The sequence below is a fragment of the Lithobates pipiens genome, unplaced genomic scaffold, assembly GCF_037356315.1.
Source record: "Lithobates pipiens isolate NorthernLeopardFrog02 unplaced genomic scaffold, aLitPip1_a1.2 Scaffold_16, whole genome shotgun sequence".
NCBI lineage: Eukaryota > Metazoa > Chordata > Amphibia > Anura > Ranidae > Lithobates > Lithobates pipiens.
In genome coordinates this window covers 99152351-99169977 of record NW_027507748.1, presented here as the reverse complement: position 1 = coordinate 99169977, position 17627 = coordinate 99152351, and the positions used below count along the sequence as shown (strand labels likewise).

General features: G+C 42.5%; 1 protein-coding gene across 1 annotated transcript in view; it reads left to right on the top strand.

Moving 5' to 3' along the window:
* The window catches only part of PROS1 (protein S), a 125582-nt gene that overhangs the window by 46322 nt on the left and 61633 nt on the right, over nucleotides 1-17627 (top strand). Inside the window, exons 5-7 of the mRNA XM_077480168.1 lie at nucleotides 779-901; nucleotides 3891-4022; nucleotides 14536-14661. Coding sequence (XP_077336294.1) covers nucleotides 779-901; nucleotides 3891-4022; nucleotides 14536-14661 — 381 coding nt within the window. The remainder of the gene's footprint in view (nucleotides 1-778; nucleotides 902-3890; nucleotides 4023-14535; nucleotides 14662-17627) is intronic.

Genomic DNA, 17627 nt, shown 5'->3' with positions numbered 1-17627 from the left:
AGTTTGATTGGTTGTTTATTTTGGTGAACTGAAATTAGGGAGGGGAATTAGGAAGATCTGAAAAGGTATGTTCACTTCGGCTCTGGATTACATGGGTGACTTTAAGCCTGTGCTGGGAGTATTTTGCCAGCAGGGGGTCCCACTGCACTGGAGAAAACAGTTTTGATTAGTGTATTCAACATTCACAGCATGAGGCATAGCCTTGTGTACTGAGCCATTTGCCATGTACTATACATGCATTGTAGTCCACTGGTTAGGGGGTATTTATCAGATGTAAAAAAATACACACCCAAGGCTTCTTCCATCTGTGTGAACATATATCCTTGGAGGGGAGCTGTCAGAGGATTACCTGAATAGGAAAGAGAAACCCTTGGGCCTCATTAACATAGGTGCTCAGTCTTGTATAGCGGGAATAGCCCTTTGTTTACTAGCACTGTGTTTCATGCAGGCACCCCATATTAGGGGATGGATAGGCATCAGCTATATGAGCCACAGAGATGGATGCACCAATCTTAATGCACAGGCTCTGCATCGAGATCCATGCAATTCTCCTTGCATGCTTCTCAAACTCAGTTATGCAGGTGAATTTATAGCCGATGAGTGTCCATTCATTAATATGGGCTGCCTGCACTCGGCTCAGTGCTAGTAAACAAAGAACTCTTCACGTTATATGGGGATGAGCACTGTTTGAATGAGCTTTTACATAGAGATTTGTTTTATTTCTTTTCTAGAAATGATTATTTAATTATTAATTAACACATCATTGTTTTCTGAACAGCACTTCCAGATCAGTGCAAGCCTATGCCCTGCCATAAAGAAGGATACAAGGAGTGTAAAGATGGGAAAGGAAACTATACCTGTGTGTGCAAACCTGGATGGCAGGGAGTGCGCTGCAATGAAGGTAAGTGACCAAATGTAGTTTATAAACAGAGCTGTGCTGAACCAGCTAATATTTATCCAACCAGCAGAAAACAAGAGCAGAGCAGCCATCATTTTGTCATCTTCTGGATTTTCTAGAAATGTGATTGCTGTCTCTTGAAGTTTTCCACTGTTTCAATTTATATTAGCTTGTAAAAAAATATTTGTGTCATGCCACAGTTTCTCCAGGCATGGCTATTTTAACTTTCTTTTTCACTTTTGTCCAATGTTAGCCAAAGTGGTGATATAAAGGTCAAAACTATGACTGAGCATGAGCCCGAGCTTCTAATCTACACCAGAGGCGTAACTAGAACCTTCAGGGCCCTTGTGCGAGAAACCATGATGGGCCCCCTGCCCTCCTCCTTCCATCCGAGCTCTGGGCTTCTAATTTTGGGAGGGTGTCCATGGACATCTTTCCAGAAACCCTGCCTCCCATGTGCCTCCTGGGACATGCATCCAGTGCAATCACAGCGGCCCTTTCTTGTGTGATCAGCTGATCACGTGTAAACTTACTTGCCGGTTATCTGCAGCCCTTTCCTCCCATGCTGTGTCTGCGTGAGGAAAGGACTGCTGTTAACCATCAAGAATGTCAAATTGTTTACACTGATATTCAGTGCCCCAATCATCAGTATCACCTACCAGTCCTCATCAATGCCACCTATTAGTTCCCATCAATGCTGCCTATTAGTGCTGCCTATCACTGCCCATCAATTCCGCCTACAAGTGTTACCTATCAGTGCTCGTCAATGCCACCTATTAGTGCCCATCAATTCTGCCTATCAGCACTACCTATTAGTGCTCATCAATGCTGATTAACAGCATCTATCAGTGTTCTTCAATGGTGCCCATCAGTGCCATCTATTATTCACATTTTGTCATGTTGCAACCAAAAACGTAAATGTATTTTATTGGGATTTTATGTGATAGACCAACACAAAGTGGAACATAATCGTGAAGTGGAAGGGAAATGATAAATGGTTTTCAAAAATGTTTACAAATAAATATCTGAAAAGTGTGGCGTGCATTTGTATTCAGCCCCCTCTACTCTGATGCCCCTAACTATATTCTAGTGGAACCAATTGCCTCCAGAAGTCACCTAATTAGTAAATAGTGTCCACCTGTGTGTAATTTAATCTCAGTATGAATAAAGCTGTTCTGCGAAGCCCTCTGAGGTCTGTTAGAGAGCCTTAGCGGACAAACAGCATCATGAAGGCCAATGAACACACCAGACAGGTCAGGGATAAAGCTGAGAAGTTTAAAGCAGAGTTAAGTTTTAAAAAGAAAATCCCAAGTGATGAACATCTCACGAGTGCTGTTCAATCCACTAACCCGAAAATGTAAAGAGTATGGCACAACTGCAAACCTACCAAGACATGACCATCCACCTAAACTGACAGGCCAGGCAAGGAGAGTGATAATCAGAGAAGCAACTGAGAGGCCCATGGTAACTTTGGAGGAGCTGCAGAGATCCACAGCTCAGGTGGGAGAATCTGTCCACAGGACAACTATTAGTCATACACTCCACAAATCTGGCCTTTATGGAAGAGTGGCAAGAAGAAAGCCATTGTTGAAGTCTCTTTTGCAGTTTGTGAGAAGCCATGCGGGGGACACAGCAAACATGTGGAAGAAGGTGCTCTGGTCAGATGAGACCAAAATGTAACTTTTTGGCCTAGAAGCAAATCGCTATGTGTGGTGGAAAACGAACACTGCACATCACCCTGAACACACCATCCCCACCCTGAAACATGATGGTGGCAGAATCATGTTGTAGGGATGCTTTCCTTCAGCAGGGACAGGGAAGCTGGTTAGAGTTGATGGGAAGATGGATAGAGCCTGTGTAGATGCAGTGTACACATGGTTGGACTTTCCGGCAGAAAAAGTCAGACGGAATCATTTCATCGGATATTCCGATCGTGTGTGGGCTTCAACTAACTTTTTTTTCCCGAAAATTCTGACAGATCTAGAAATAGAACATGTTTAAAATCTTTCCTACGGAATCAATTCCTATCGGGAAAAGCGCTCTTCTGTATGCTGTTCCAACGGACCAAAAATGAAGCAAGGGCAGCTATTGGCTACTGGCTATTGAACTTCTTTTTTCTAGTCCCGTCATACGTGTTGTACATCACCGCGTTCTAAACTATTGGACTTTGGTGTGATTGTGTGTAGGCAAGTACGTGTTAGCGGAACTCCATTGGAAAAACCGCCAGAGTTTATTCTGATGGAAAAAACTGTTGTGTGTACGTGGCATTAGAGTCTGCAAAAGACTTGAGACTGGGCCGGGGGATCACCTTGCAGCAGAACAACAACCCTAAACATACAGCCAGAGCTACAATAGAATGGTTTAGATCAAAGCATATTCATGTGTTAGAATGGTCCAGTCAAAGTCCAGACCTAAATCCAATTGAGAATCTTTAGCAAGACTTGAAAATTGTTGTTCACAGACGCTCTCCATCCAGTCTGACAGAGCTTGAGCTATTTTACAAAGAAGAATAGACAAAAATATCACTCTATAGATGTGCTAAGCTGGTAGACACATACCCAAAAAGACTTGGAGCTGTAATTGCAGTGAAAGGTGGTTCTACAAAATATTGACTTGGGCGCTGAATACAAATGCACTCCACACTTTTCACATATATTTGTAAAAGATTTTGAAAACCATTTATAAGTGTCCTTCTACTTCACAATTATGTGCAACTTTGTGTTGATCTATCACATAAAATCCCAACAAAATACATTTACATTTTTGGTTGTAACATGACAAAATGTGGAAAATCTCAAGGGGTATGAATACTTTTTCAAGGCACTGTATGGCCATACATGTAAAGAGTTCCATAGATCTCCATTGATTCCCTCACCCACACTGCCGGCTATTCTATTCTGACAGCCAGAACCTGAAACTGTTCGAACAACCAAACTTACACAATTGCTACACAATCACACACAGCACAAATCATTTTCTATTTTTTTTGCAGACATAAATGAATGTGAGGATCCGGAAAAGGAGAATGCAGGCTGTAGCCAAAGGTGTGTGAACTTTCCTGGTGGATACCGATGTGCGTGTGAAGATGGCTACTACCTGCTGGCAGACAAGCACACCTGTAACGGTAACTGTTCTGAGAAACGTAGTGTCAGCTCTCACAGTTCCAGACGTTCAGTGCCTAAGCCATTGTTTCTCTATTGCACTATAACTAGCTGTTATTGTACATAGATATATAGACTGACATTATACTAAAAGTGTATCAAAACCCAAAACCAAAAAGTAATATATTGCAGCATACTAGTCTTTGGGGTGGTGGCTGCATTCATTTTTATTTGTCAAGCTTCTTTTGCTTTATTTTCTCCTGGTAATCTTGTGTATAAGACACTTCCTGTCTTGGAATGGCTACATACCTTTGCCACTGTATCAACAGAGGAAGTCATGGTTGTCACCCTAGGCTGCTCTCCTGATATGGACTGCAAACATATCTGTATATGCTCATCTCAATTACTTGGAGCAATTGTTAGATTACAGAACATAGCTAGGAAGGAAAATATTCTGTGCAACTCACAGGAAGTGAAAGGGACATACATTTCTGACAGGATCAACAGGTAGTTTCTGTATTTACCATAAAAAAAAGAAAGCTAAAACTGCCAGCACATCTAAGGGCAGTAAGCCACAATATAGCACATTGTCATGAGTTTTTATTCTTTAACTGAATAATTCGGAGCTAGACAGTTGTATGTTTACATGTGGGTGGGTGCAGCATGGTGCTGCAGCAATAATACATACACACTTTTTTGTTTTTTAAAAGCCTGTGGCGTGTGAAACACACCCAAAAACTTCACCCAGTGCCAAAAAAAGTGCACACACAAAGAGTGTTACTTCCCTAGGAAGGACCTTACCCTGATCCCCCAGGCGTTAGGCTCCAGACGGGGACTGAGGTATTTCACTGGGTCCATCTGGTCAAAACCAGATGGACCGCCTTTCCCTGGAAGGTCTGCTGAAACAGACCCACCCAAGTCCTTGGTGGGGCTTCCCTGAAGGAAGACCCCATGAGAGAGTGTGAACCAAGCCAGAAGGCCATGTCCGCCCCCCTCCAAAAACTATAAGGGTAGGCCCGAGCACTCACACCCTACTAATCACACTGTGACAAATGTGTAACACCAAACAAAATGATACAAAAAAATTACAAACAAAAGGTAAATAAATAGAAAGTGGGGGAGAAGGAAGTGGGAGAAGTGAAAAGTGGGCTTTGTGCAATACAATGACCGGCCCTTCGGCCAGGAATAAAAAGTTCCTCTGGTCCTAGCCAAAAGGCTCAGCCCTAGAGGCAGGTGTGAAAAACATATGGTTAAGTGACCATGGTGCCATAAATCAATATTAAATATTAAACCCTTACTCACAGTGATTATACGGCACCTCTGAACTGCCACTTCAGGGGCACATTCACCACAGGCTTTTCGTCCCAACCCTGACCAACAGCCCAGTCAGCACAGCCCCCACCCCCCCAGCATGGCCCAGCCTAGAAGGCCTGAAGTTCTGAGAGCTTAGGGAAAGTCTTTAACCCCTAAGGCTCAACCATCGCTCCAGTCACTCCTACCTAATTACATTTGGGAAATACTAACCACCCCCCCCCCAGTGGGAAGGGGGGACAGTCTTCTCTCCCAAAAAACTGACTGGAGCTAGGACTACTCCAAACTAGGCCAGAAGGTCAGGGACCCGACCCTCTGACCAGACCCAATGCAGCACCCATCCTCACCAGTTTCAAAACATGGTGCATAACGTGAACAGCCTCACTGGGTAATGTGTTTCTACAACACATCCATCCATTTTTCATTTCCATGTGTGTGCTAAAATGTGGATATGTGAACAGGGCCTTATGATCCATCTAATATTTTGAAGAACTAATAAGAGATCTCTGCAAAGATGAGAATTAAGTAGGGGGAATCCTGTAAGTTTTAGTAGGAGGAAAAAGCCCACTTGCCAGGTTCCATAATGCCATATTATTCTCCTACTGGGTGTTCTATAAGACTCATATATACACTATAGCCAGAAGTTTTTGGACACCTTACCATCATCTATATGAGCTTGTTGAACATCTTATTTCAAAACCATAGGCATAAAAGGAGAACTTTGGGGTTCTAAATATAACAAATATCCATGCTGAAATCTATGCAGGAGCATCAGTGTGATGCTGCAGCTGTCCCAGAATGGCTCTAAGCCCAAGAACTGAGCGATCCCATGACCATTGATCACTTAATTATTGGTCTGATCAGAGCAGAGAACAGTGACTGTCAATCAATGCTCTCTTGTCTGGCGCTCACTGGAGCACCCGGCAGGGAAGGGAGCGGGTACAGCTGGCTCCAGGCCTCAGCCGGGCGCTGTGAGTTGGAGCCAGCAGTCAGTCAGCTGAGTGGATCCTGACAATTCAGTCAGGATCCCTTTAAAGTGGAATTGCTCTGTGACATCAACTGATAGCAGGCTTTGGCCCACTATCGACTAATTCTGGGTCAAAGGAGAGCAAAAGTAAATGCACTCCTGTGACTCACTAGAGAAGTATGGCCAAAAAAGCCTTGGCCATATAACTCTTTTGACATAGTGTTGCCACCCCTCACCCCCCTTTGTATAACTCCACTCTTCTATAAAGGCTTACATCAAGACTTTTGGGTGTCTTTATGGAAACTTGTACTTATTTAGCCAATGTAAGGTCAGGTACTAATGTTCGATGAGAATATCAAGTTCATGGTCTGTATACCAATTTATCCCAAAGGTGTTTTATAGGGTTGAGATTAGGGCACTTTGCAAGCCACTCAAGTTCCCCCACATTTAACTCATCAAACCACATCTTTATGGATTTGACTTTGTGTATAGGGAACATGAAACACAAAAGGACATTGCCCAAGCTGTCATCACAAGGTTGGAAATGCACACTTGTCTAAAATGATTTGGCATGCTATTATTTGCCAGTGGAAATTGCATGGCTATGCACTTGATTTTCTGTAGTTGGTTTTGGAGTGGGATGTTTAATAACCTTGTATTGATGTGATTGTCAGATGAAGACAATCTTTCGGCCATATTGTGTACCTACTAATCCCATCTGACACTATATTGTCACTCATTGTCAGATAAGAGTAGGTGATTGTTACACTTTCTTGAAACCATCTTAAATTTAGTCACTATATCGAAGATTTTCCCACAAATGTTACTAACCATTCATTGTCATCCCACGTCCATCTCCTGAGAAACTCCATGTTCCCTAATTTTGGCAGACACCCACATTATTTAAGATAACTTGAATGTATTTCATCTCCCCTTCTACAACTCTGCGTTCAATATAAAGTAATGATACATTTATCTCTACTGGCTCTGGTGAAGCCATCCGTCAGTGCCAGCAAAGACCTCATAAAACAATCTCTAGTAACTAAAAAGCTAATTCTGTTCAATAGAGAGAACCGGTCCTTTGTGATTAAGAGCCCAATTCTTCTCTCCAAATCTCCCAAGTCTTCCAGAGCAGCCAAGAAAGACACATTTAGTTGTAAATCACTGTAATCAATTGACGTTCATTGCAGAGAATTCGAGGGAGGACACAGCATACAGGCCTTATATAAATCTTGTATCTTTTATTCTCATCCCAGGACACTAAGCAGTGATCATCCAGTATATCAGAATACATTTGTGTTCCTCTATTTGTTATCTGCCTGTCTGCCCTCACATTATTATTTATTTTCTTCTTACCCTATTTTCTCTTGCTTTGCCTTTTTAAAGGAACACTCTAACAAAACATGACAGTTTATTAATTAATAGTCATACAAGGACTACTTGCATAGTGCCCCTGATATTCATCATGGCATTCTGTGCACTAGGCTACCCTCACTGCCAATTCCTATGATTTTTGATTACCCGGTCTGTTATTGCAATTTGATTACAGGGAAATTAGTAATTTAAATGAATAGAATATATACGCTGCACTATAAATGTGATGAACGCCTCATCGGTGTAAAATCTGAAGTGCATACATCAGATATAAAAAAACATAAAAGTTAATTGATCAATGTGTAATGTGACAGCTAAAGATAAAAAAGATAAAATATAAATAATTATGCTGTGCTAGATAATATGTAACACACTCCCAATCAATCTGGATACCAAAATGCATACATAACTAGCATAAACACGATATGGGTGATCAATATGTGATGTGGCAGGTTAAAAATCAAGGGAGTGAAAAACTTCAAATGCACAATTCAATACAAAATGCTCATGTGCACAAGACCATAAAATTCATAAAATGTATGAATTTTATGAAATGTATGGTCTTTTGCACATGAGCACTTTGTATTGAATTGTGCATTTGAAGTTTTTCACTCCCTTTATTTTTAACCTGCCACATCACATATTGATCACCAATATCGTGTTTATGCTAGTTATGTATGCATTTTGGTATCCAGATTGATTGGGTGTGTATTACATATTATCTAGCACAGAATAATTATTTATATTTTTAATTTTTTATCTTTAGCTGTCACATTACACATTGATCAATTAACTTTTGTTTTTTGATATCTGATGTATGCACTTCAGATTTTACACTGATGAGGTGCTCATCACATTTATAGCGCAGCGTATATATACTATTAATTTATACTTGCACGATTTGTGAGACGTGTTTAACCACTTCGCGCCTGCCCTATAGCCGAAAGACGGCTACAGAGCGGACGCTAACTGCCGGGAGGCCGTCCCTGCACGTCCTCCTGTTTACTTCCCCTCTGCGCGCCGCTGCGGGCGCGCATCGGGGAAGTTCCGGGGGACACGGCCAGTCACAGATCGCTGTAAACGGCCAATCACAGCGGCCATTTACAGCGCGATTGGCGTGCCCAATAAGAGATGATCTCATATGTAAACATATGAGATCATCTCTCACCGCCACTCTCCCTCCTCACACAGACAGCGTGTGAGGAGGGAGAGATAAAACTGCTGTGAGATCTCACAGCGGTTAGTGTAAATAAATAAATAAATAAAAAAGGAAAATAAAGTGCCCATCTGTCCCCACTGCCACCTGTCTCCACTGCCCCCACTGTCATCTGCCCCCACTGCCACCTGTCAGTGCCATCTGCCCCCACTGCCACCTGTCATCAGTGCCAACTGTCATCAGTGCCACCTGTCCCCAGTGCCACCTATCATCAGTGCCATCTGTCCCCAGTGCCACCTGTCCCCAGTGCCATCTGTCCCCAGTGCCACGTATAAGTGCCATCTGTCATCAATGCCATCTGTCACTGCCACATGTCATCAGTGCCACTTGTCATCAGTGCCACAGTGTCATCAGTGCCACATAGTGCCATCTGTCATCAGTGCCACGTGTCATCAGTGCCACATAGTGCCATCTGTCATCAGTGCCATATCAGTGTCACGTGTCATCAGTGCCACATATTAGTGCCATCTGTCATCAGTGCCACATGTCAGTGTCACGTGCCATCTGTTATCAGTGTCACGTGTCATCAATGCCAGGTATCAGTGCCATCTGTCATCAGTGTCACGTGTCATCGGTGCCACGTATTAGTGCCATCTGTCATCAGTGCCACGTATTAGTGCCACGTGTCATCAGTGCCACGTGTCAGTGCCACTTATAAGTGCCATCTGTCATCAGTGCCACATATTAGTGCCATCTGTCAGTGTCACGTTTCATCAGTGCCACGTATCAGTGCCATCTGTCATCAGTGCCACGTCTGTGTCACGTGTCATTTTCCTGGTGCTCCAGGGCCTTCGAAAGTGTAATAGGTAGTCAAGTTAGATGTGTAATTTATGCTCCTAGAACACTTGACGGTGCTCCCTGAATGTTGGGCCTCTCTATGCGGTCAGGCTGTGGAAAAGTCCCACACATGTGGTATTGTAATACTCAGGAGGAGTAGCAGAATTTATTTTGGGGCATTATTTGTGGTATACATATGCCACGTGAGAGAAATAACCTATTACAATGACAATTTTGTGGAAAAAATTTAAATAAAATAAAAAATCTTCATTTTGCAAAGAATTGTGGGAAAAAATGACAACATCAAAAAGCTCACCATGCCTCTTACTAAATACTTTGGAATGTCTACTTTCAAAAAAGGGGTCATTTGGGGGGTAATTTTACTTTTCTGGCTTGTTCGGGTCACAAGAAATCAGATGTGATCAATTTTGTGCGATTCGCACCACAGCTTGTAGACTAATATTCACAAAGACCAAATAATATCCACTCATTTGGGTTATTTTTACCAAAGATATGTAGCAGTATAAATTGTGGCCAAAATTTATGAAGAAAAATTAATAATTAGAAATTTTTTATCACAGAAACAAAGAAAATGCGCTTTTTTTCAAAATGTTCGGTCTTTTTTCATTTATAGCGCAAAAAATAAAAAACACAGAGGTGATCAGATACCACCAAAAGAAAGCTCTATTTGTGGGAAAAAAAGGAAAAAAAATTCATTTGGGTACAGTGTTGCATGACTGAGTAATTGTCATTCAAAATGTGAGAGCACCGAAAGCTGAAAATTGGTCTGGGCAGGAGGGGTGTTTAAGTGCCCAGTAGGAAAGTGGTTAACGCTAGCAGCTTCCCTTTCTATAAATTTACTGGGCATCTGGTCAGTAGAGGCTCGCAGGACCCTTTTTGTTTTTTGGGTAAATGCTTTGATTGAAGAAAATCTGACTTGACTTTCTGACTTCAAGCCATATGCAATCCCTTGGATCGATTTCGATTTTTAGGCCTTATTCACATGGATGTACCTATCTGTACACCTGTGTGAAGGGCCATCTTTGCCCACACAGGATTCACAGGTGTTTCTGTGCTCCCAGTGGCGACACAGACAACAATAAAAATCAGAATTTAGCTTTAAATACACGAATGCCCTGTACAAATGGTCGGACATTCCGACCACAAAATCCGTCGGTTTTTTTCCGAAGGATTTTTGGCCGAAACTTGTGTTGCATACACAAGGTCGCACAAAGTTGTCAGAAAATCCGATCGTTTTGAACGAGGTGACTATAAACGGGCCAGTAGCCAATAGCTTTCGACTCTAATGCCCCGTACACACGAGAGGGATTAAGTCTGACAGACCTCCAAAGGAGTTCCGCCGGAGTTTCGACGGAGTTCTGGCGGACTTTTCGACCGAACGGACTTGACCACACACCATCACACCAAACTCCGACGGAGTCGAACGTGATGACGTACGACTGGATTCGACGTAGGAAGTTCATAGACAGTAGCCAATAGCTGCCCTAGCGTCGGTTTTAGTCCGTCGGAGTAGCACACACACGAGCGAATTTTTCGAAGGGGACCGGGTCCGGCGGAGTTCCGTCGGGAAAATTTGAAGCATGCTTCATTTCTAAAGTCCGTCAGACTTTTGCAAAGCTAAAGTCCGTTGCAGCCCACACACGATCGGATAGTCTGACGGACTCAGTCCGTCGGAGTTTGGATGTCGAAAAGTCCGCTCGTGTGTACGGGGCATTCGTTTATTCTATTTATTTAGTCGGAATTGTCTACACACGATCAAAATTTTATGGGATCGGATTTTGTTGTCGGAAAATTTTGGCTCCTGCTCGCAAACTTTGGAAAATCAGATGGAAAAAGTCCGATGGAGCCCACACACGGTCGGATTTTCTGACAACATGATCCGATCGCACATTTTCCATCCAACTGTGTGTACAGGGCATCAGGCCTCATTCACACGGATGTACGTATATCCATAGACCCCTGCCAAGTGCCATCTTTGTCTGCACAGGAGTGCATCCACATGCAGGCAGTCACATTCATGTCTATTGGGATGCAGTGGCTGTGCGCACAATGCCACTGGTCCCAATTTGACAGATGTGTGGGTGTATGTCCCCTAACACACTCTGTATGTGTTCAGGGAAGTACACCCACACCTGCACCTCTGACAGATAGGGATCAGCTGTGCCTGTGGTGCCTCCCAACAGACATGAGTGCGTGAGGCTGGGATGACACTAACGCAATGCCAGACATCGCATGCAATGTCTGTGTGATGCAAATTCAGCCATACTCTTTTTTTTATGTCTGAAATTGCATTGCATTCGCATCAAAATGGTGCAGGACCCTTTTTTTGGTCTATGGGAGGGTTAAAACAGCTGTCAGATTTTTATTGCTGTCTGTGTCCCCACTGGGGAGATTCACCCTTTCTTTAAGTCTGTGTGGTCATTTTCACTGGGACAGAATGAAAGGAGAAATCACATGTTTTACAGTTTTCAAAGAAACAGAAGGTTAGAGAAAACCACCACTCTGGTGACATCTGTATAAGAGAGGATTTCTATTGCTTTGGAGAGAGTTCATCTCTATTCCTGTTGTGCCTCTGGGTCAGAAAGTGCTAAGATAACCCCAATAGTACACAGACCACAAAAAACATCATTTTTTTCACCCTCCCTTACGCTATCCAATACAAAAAATAAACTTCTGGCTTCGGATATACTTTTACTTAGAGTATAAAATATATATAAAATAAAATATAAAGCATAACATATATTTAAGCCCTCACGCTACAAAACAAACTATTCAGTTTAAAAAATAAATGAAAGGCAAAACAATTGTGTACACATATGACAAAAAAAAAAACACACAAATACCCTTTTTCTCCTTTTTTATAAGTGAGCACATTCCCTCTGTTCTCAGCTGCATAAGGATCTTAGAGAGCTGGGGGGGGGGGGGGGGGGGAATCAGCAGCACACTGATCTTCTCAGTGATTGGCTGTGTATGGGGAAGGGGGCTTCATGTCCGCACCAGTTTGATCAGTGGAAGAGGGCAGGCTGAGTTCTCAGCACAGATACTGAACTGACCACACTGTACTCCCAAGAAGAGGGCCTGGCAGCAACACCAGGGATTTTACACAAAGGAAACAATACAAAGAGAACAGGATACTTTTTCATACAAGCACATGGTACAGAAGCCACATATCAGGTATATGAAATTCTGGGTTGACATATTCCTTAAGTTACTGGTTAGTTGTCAGGTTGATCCATTGGTACATGGGACTTACATACAGTATCTCACAAAAGTGAGTACACTCCTCACATTTTTATAAATATTTTATTATATCTGTGTACAGCTTGTATAACAGTGTAAATTTGCTGTCCCCTTAAAATAACTCAACACACAGCCATTAATGTCTAAACCGCTGGCATCAAAAGTGAGTACACATCTAAGTGAAAATGTCCAAATTGGGCCCAATTAGCCATTTTCCCTCCCCAGTGTCATGTGACTTATTAGTGTTACATTAGTGTTACAAGGTCTCAGGTCTCAGGTGTGAATGGGGAGCAGGTGTGTTAAATTTGGTGCTATCGCTCTCACTCTCTCATACTGGTCACTGGAATTTCAACATGGCACCTCATGGCATAGAACTCTCTGATGATTTGAAAAAAATGAATTGTTGCTCCAAATAAAGATGGCCTAGGCTATAAGGAGATTGTCAAGACCTTGAAACTGAGCTGCAGCACGGTGGCCAAGACCAAACAGCGGTTTAACAGGACAGGTTCCACTCAGAACAGGCCTCGCCATGGTCGACCAAAGAAGTTGAGTGCACGTGCTCAGCATCATATCCAGAGGTTGTCTTTGGGAAATAGATGTATGAGTGCTGCCAGCATTGCTGCAGAGGTTGAAGGGGTGGGGGGTCAGTGCTGTCAGTGCTGTCTTCCCAGAAGGAAGCCTCTTCTAAAGATGATGAAGATGAAAGTCCGCAAACAGTTTGCTGAAGACAAGCAGACTAAGGGCATGGATTACTTGAACTATGTCCTGTGGTCTGATAAGACCAAGATAAACTTATTTGGTTCAAATGGTGTCAAGCCTGTGTCGCGGCAACCAGGTGGGGAGTACAAAGACAAGCGTGTCTTGCCAGTCAAGCATGGTGGTGGGAATGTCATGGTCTGGGGCTGCATGATTACTGCCGGCACTGGGGAGCTAAAGTTCTTTGAGGGAACCATGAATGCCAACATGTACTGTGACATACTGAAGCAGAGCATGTTCCCCTCCCTTCAGAGACTGGGCCGCAGGGCAGTATTCCAACATGATAACAACCCCAAACACACCTCCAAGTTGACCACTGCCTTGCAAAAGAAGCTGAAGGCAAAGGTGATGGACTGGCCAAGCATGCCTCCAGACCTAAACCCTATTGAGAATCTGTGCGGCATCCTCAAATGGAAGGTGGAGGAGTGCAAGGTCTCTAACATCCACCAGGTCCATGATGTCATCATGGAGGAGTGGAAAAGGACTCCAGTGGCAACCTGTGAAGCTCTGGTGAACTACATGCCCAAGAGGGTTAAGGCAGTGCTGGAAAATAATGGTGGCCACACAAAATATTGACACTTTAGGCCCAATTTGAACATTTTGACTTAGGGGTGTACTCACTTTTGTTGCCAGCGGTTTCGACATTAATGGCTGTGTGTTGAGTTATTTTGAGGGGACAGAAAATGTACACTGTTATACAAGCTGTACACTCACTACTTTACATTGTAGCAAAGTGTAATTTCTTCAGTGTTGTCACATGAAAAGATATAATAAAAAATTTACCAAAATGTGAGGGGTGTACTCACTTTTGTGAGATACTGTATGTCTCCTGAGTTTATGTGTACTACAGGTAATGTGTGTTTCTCTTCAACAGATAGAAATGAATGTGAACTAAGCCCAGTTATCTGTGGAGGGGCGAAATGCCGTAATACACCAGGGAAATATGAATGTGACTGCAACTCTGGATATCGATTCAACACTTCCTCCAAGACATGTGAAGGTAAATCTGATCTTGTGGCCAGTTTAATTTAAAACTAGAAAATGCATAAAACAGTTTGTTGCATGATACAATTTCATAACTCCCAACTGTCCCTGATTTGGAAAAAAGTCCCTCTGTCCCTCTTACCTCCTCATTTGTCCCTCATTTTGGTCTGATCTTTATAGGTGTATATAAAATGCACTATTTCTCTTTTAAAAAGTGTTTCCCGGTGCTAAACCTTTCATCCATTTTCTAAGTTGTTGCATTTGTAAATTTTAAAAGCCAGTATACAGTAAAGGAATAGTAGTGGTAAAAAAACACTTGTGGGTTTAACTAATCATTTTTTGTAGAACTGTCCTTTAAGGGGGTGTGGCGGGGGGGTACGATCGGATTTCCATGCATCATTAAAGTTTATGTAATGCCAATCTTTTTTTTTTTTTTTCTTATTTGCATAGAGTATTGAATGGTTAAGAACTTGACAGGTTTATTTTTGCTATCTGTGTCATATCAGGGAGATTTCCCTTCACTTCCTGTCCAGAAAACATAACAGGAAGTAGAATGAGGCCTCTCAATAGCAAGGGAGCCCTCCCACCCATTCCTCCATCCTTAAGTCTAATACGCATGATGAGAAAATCGGATGAACAATAACGCCTTCGAAGGGGTCATACCATAATCTGATCATTGATACACAGCTTTTGAGAGCTGAACTGGACAGTTCACGCTAAATTATCTGAAGAGACAAACACAAAAATATTCTTATACAATACTAGAATGGGTGCTTTTTGTTTAATCTGTACAGTATTCCTCCAAAAAAAACAACACAAATACGTGCACATACATGTAATGCCATGTACACACGGTCGGAAATTCTGATGGAAAAAGTCAGATCGGATTATGTTGTCGGAAAATCCGATTGTGTGGGCTCTATCGGACTTTTGCTATCAGAATTTCCAACGGAAAAAGTCTGAGAGCTGGATCTAAAATTTTTCAACAACAAAATCCGATCTGACTTTTTCTGATCGTGTGTAGAGAATTTCGACGGACAAAGTGCCACACATGCTCAGAATAAATTACGAGACGAAAGCTATTGGCTACTGGCCTCTTTATAGTCCCGTCGTACATGATTTACGTCACCTTTTTCCGAACGATCGGATTTTCCGACAACTTTGTCCGACCGTGTGTATGCAACACAAGTTTCGGCCAAAATCCGTCGGAAAAAATTCAACGGATTTTGTGGTTGGAATGTCCGACCACATGTACAAGGCATAACACAAACGCCTCAAATGACATCCAGGAATGCTGATGCTCAAACATCACTATCCTGTGCAAGAGGAATAATGCCGCGTACACACGACTGAACTTTCCTGCAGAAAAGGTAATTTCATCGGGTATTCCATTTGTGTGTGGGCTTCATCTGACTTTTTTTTTCAAAAATTCTGATGGATCTAGAAATAGAACATGTTTTAAATCTTTCTGACGGAATCAATTCCTATCGGGAAAACCGTTCATCTGTATGCTATTCCAAAAACGTAAGGGCAGCTATTGGCTAATGGCTAAGTTCACTTCCTTTTGTAGTCCCATTGTACGTCATCGCATTCTAAACGATTGGACTTTGGTGTGATCGTGTGTAGGCAAGTCCGTTTCAGCAGAACTCTGTCGGAAAGACCGTCAGAGATTATTGTGACGGAAAGTCCGGTCGTGTGTACGCGGCATTAATCAAAACTATCGTGGACCTTATATATCACAATAAATTCATAAAGGTAGCGCTACACACCAGAGGTCCAGATTCTCTCAAGGCAGCTGCAATTTCCCAGGGTAAGCGTACATATTTACCAGCACACCATGGATCGACAAATTTTTGTCCAAAAGGTTTAATGAAGAGCATCACATCACAAAGGAAAAGTGCAACATTTCGGAGCCGCGCATGATCACATGCCTGACGAAGGGGTCCTGCGCGGCTCCGAAACGTTGCACTTTTCCTTTGTGATGTGATTGTCTTCATTAAACCTTTTGGACGAAAATGTTTCGATCCATGGTGTGGTGGCGAATATGTACGCTTGTTTGATGGTTCCAGGACTCAACTGGTAATCGCTGCAGCACCCGCTACTTTATGAGCCATTGATACCAGGAACGTGTGTGATAGGAATATCGATTTGACTGTTTCCCAGGGTAAGTCTGCACCCAATTCAAAAAGTGGCTTGAGTCAATTTATAACCAAATGGTAGAACAGATTAATTTATTCTTTTGTGCTGACTAGATGAACTGAGCTCTCTGGAATTTTAATATTTTTCATTGTATTGTCCTATCCACGTGCATCTCCATTTTGCTTGTTATAAATGAATCCAGATGGCTGTCATTTCTTTAGATTTTCACATTTCATTTAGGATGCTCAGAAATATGAATGTGCGAAAGCAGCTTTTTGCCTACTGTATCAAACATCTGTCTGTGAAAACAGATTTGTCTGTTTAGTGCAGGAAGTGTACTAGTCATTACTGAGAGCATGATCAAAGGCCAAAGTGGACATTATTGAGTTTAGCACTCTGCATCAAAAGGCATAGATCCATCTAAAATAAATAAGATACCTTTCTATCCACTGTATTTATCAGTATACATTCTCGTATGTACTATCTCAATCAACATTAACTATTTGAAATCCTTATGCTGCTAGCATTAATAAATACATATGTAGCACTCTCCCCGTAGGGCTTGCTGAATGTTGACCTCACAGGCCTCTCTCTGGTTACCTGCAGCTGGTTGTCAATGGTTCCCGCTTAGTTGCTGAGGATCCCCACTTAGGTTCAGAGGGCACCCACTTAGTTGCTGAGGATTTCCCACTTCTGTTGCTAAGGGTTCCTGCTTGGTTGCTAGGAGTTCCTGCTTGACCCACCCCTACTCCCGCTTGCTCGTTACTCAATGACCTGTCCAGGGTATTTGGGGTTTTGTAAATTATTTGGAACTTGGATGGGAGAAGGGATGAGTGGAATACT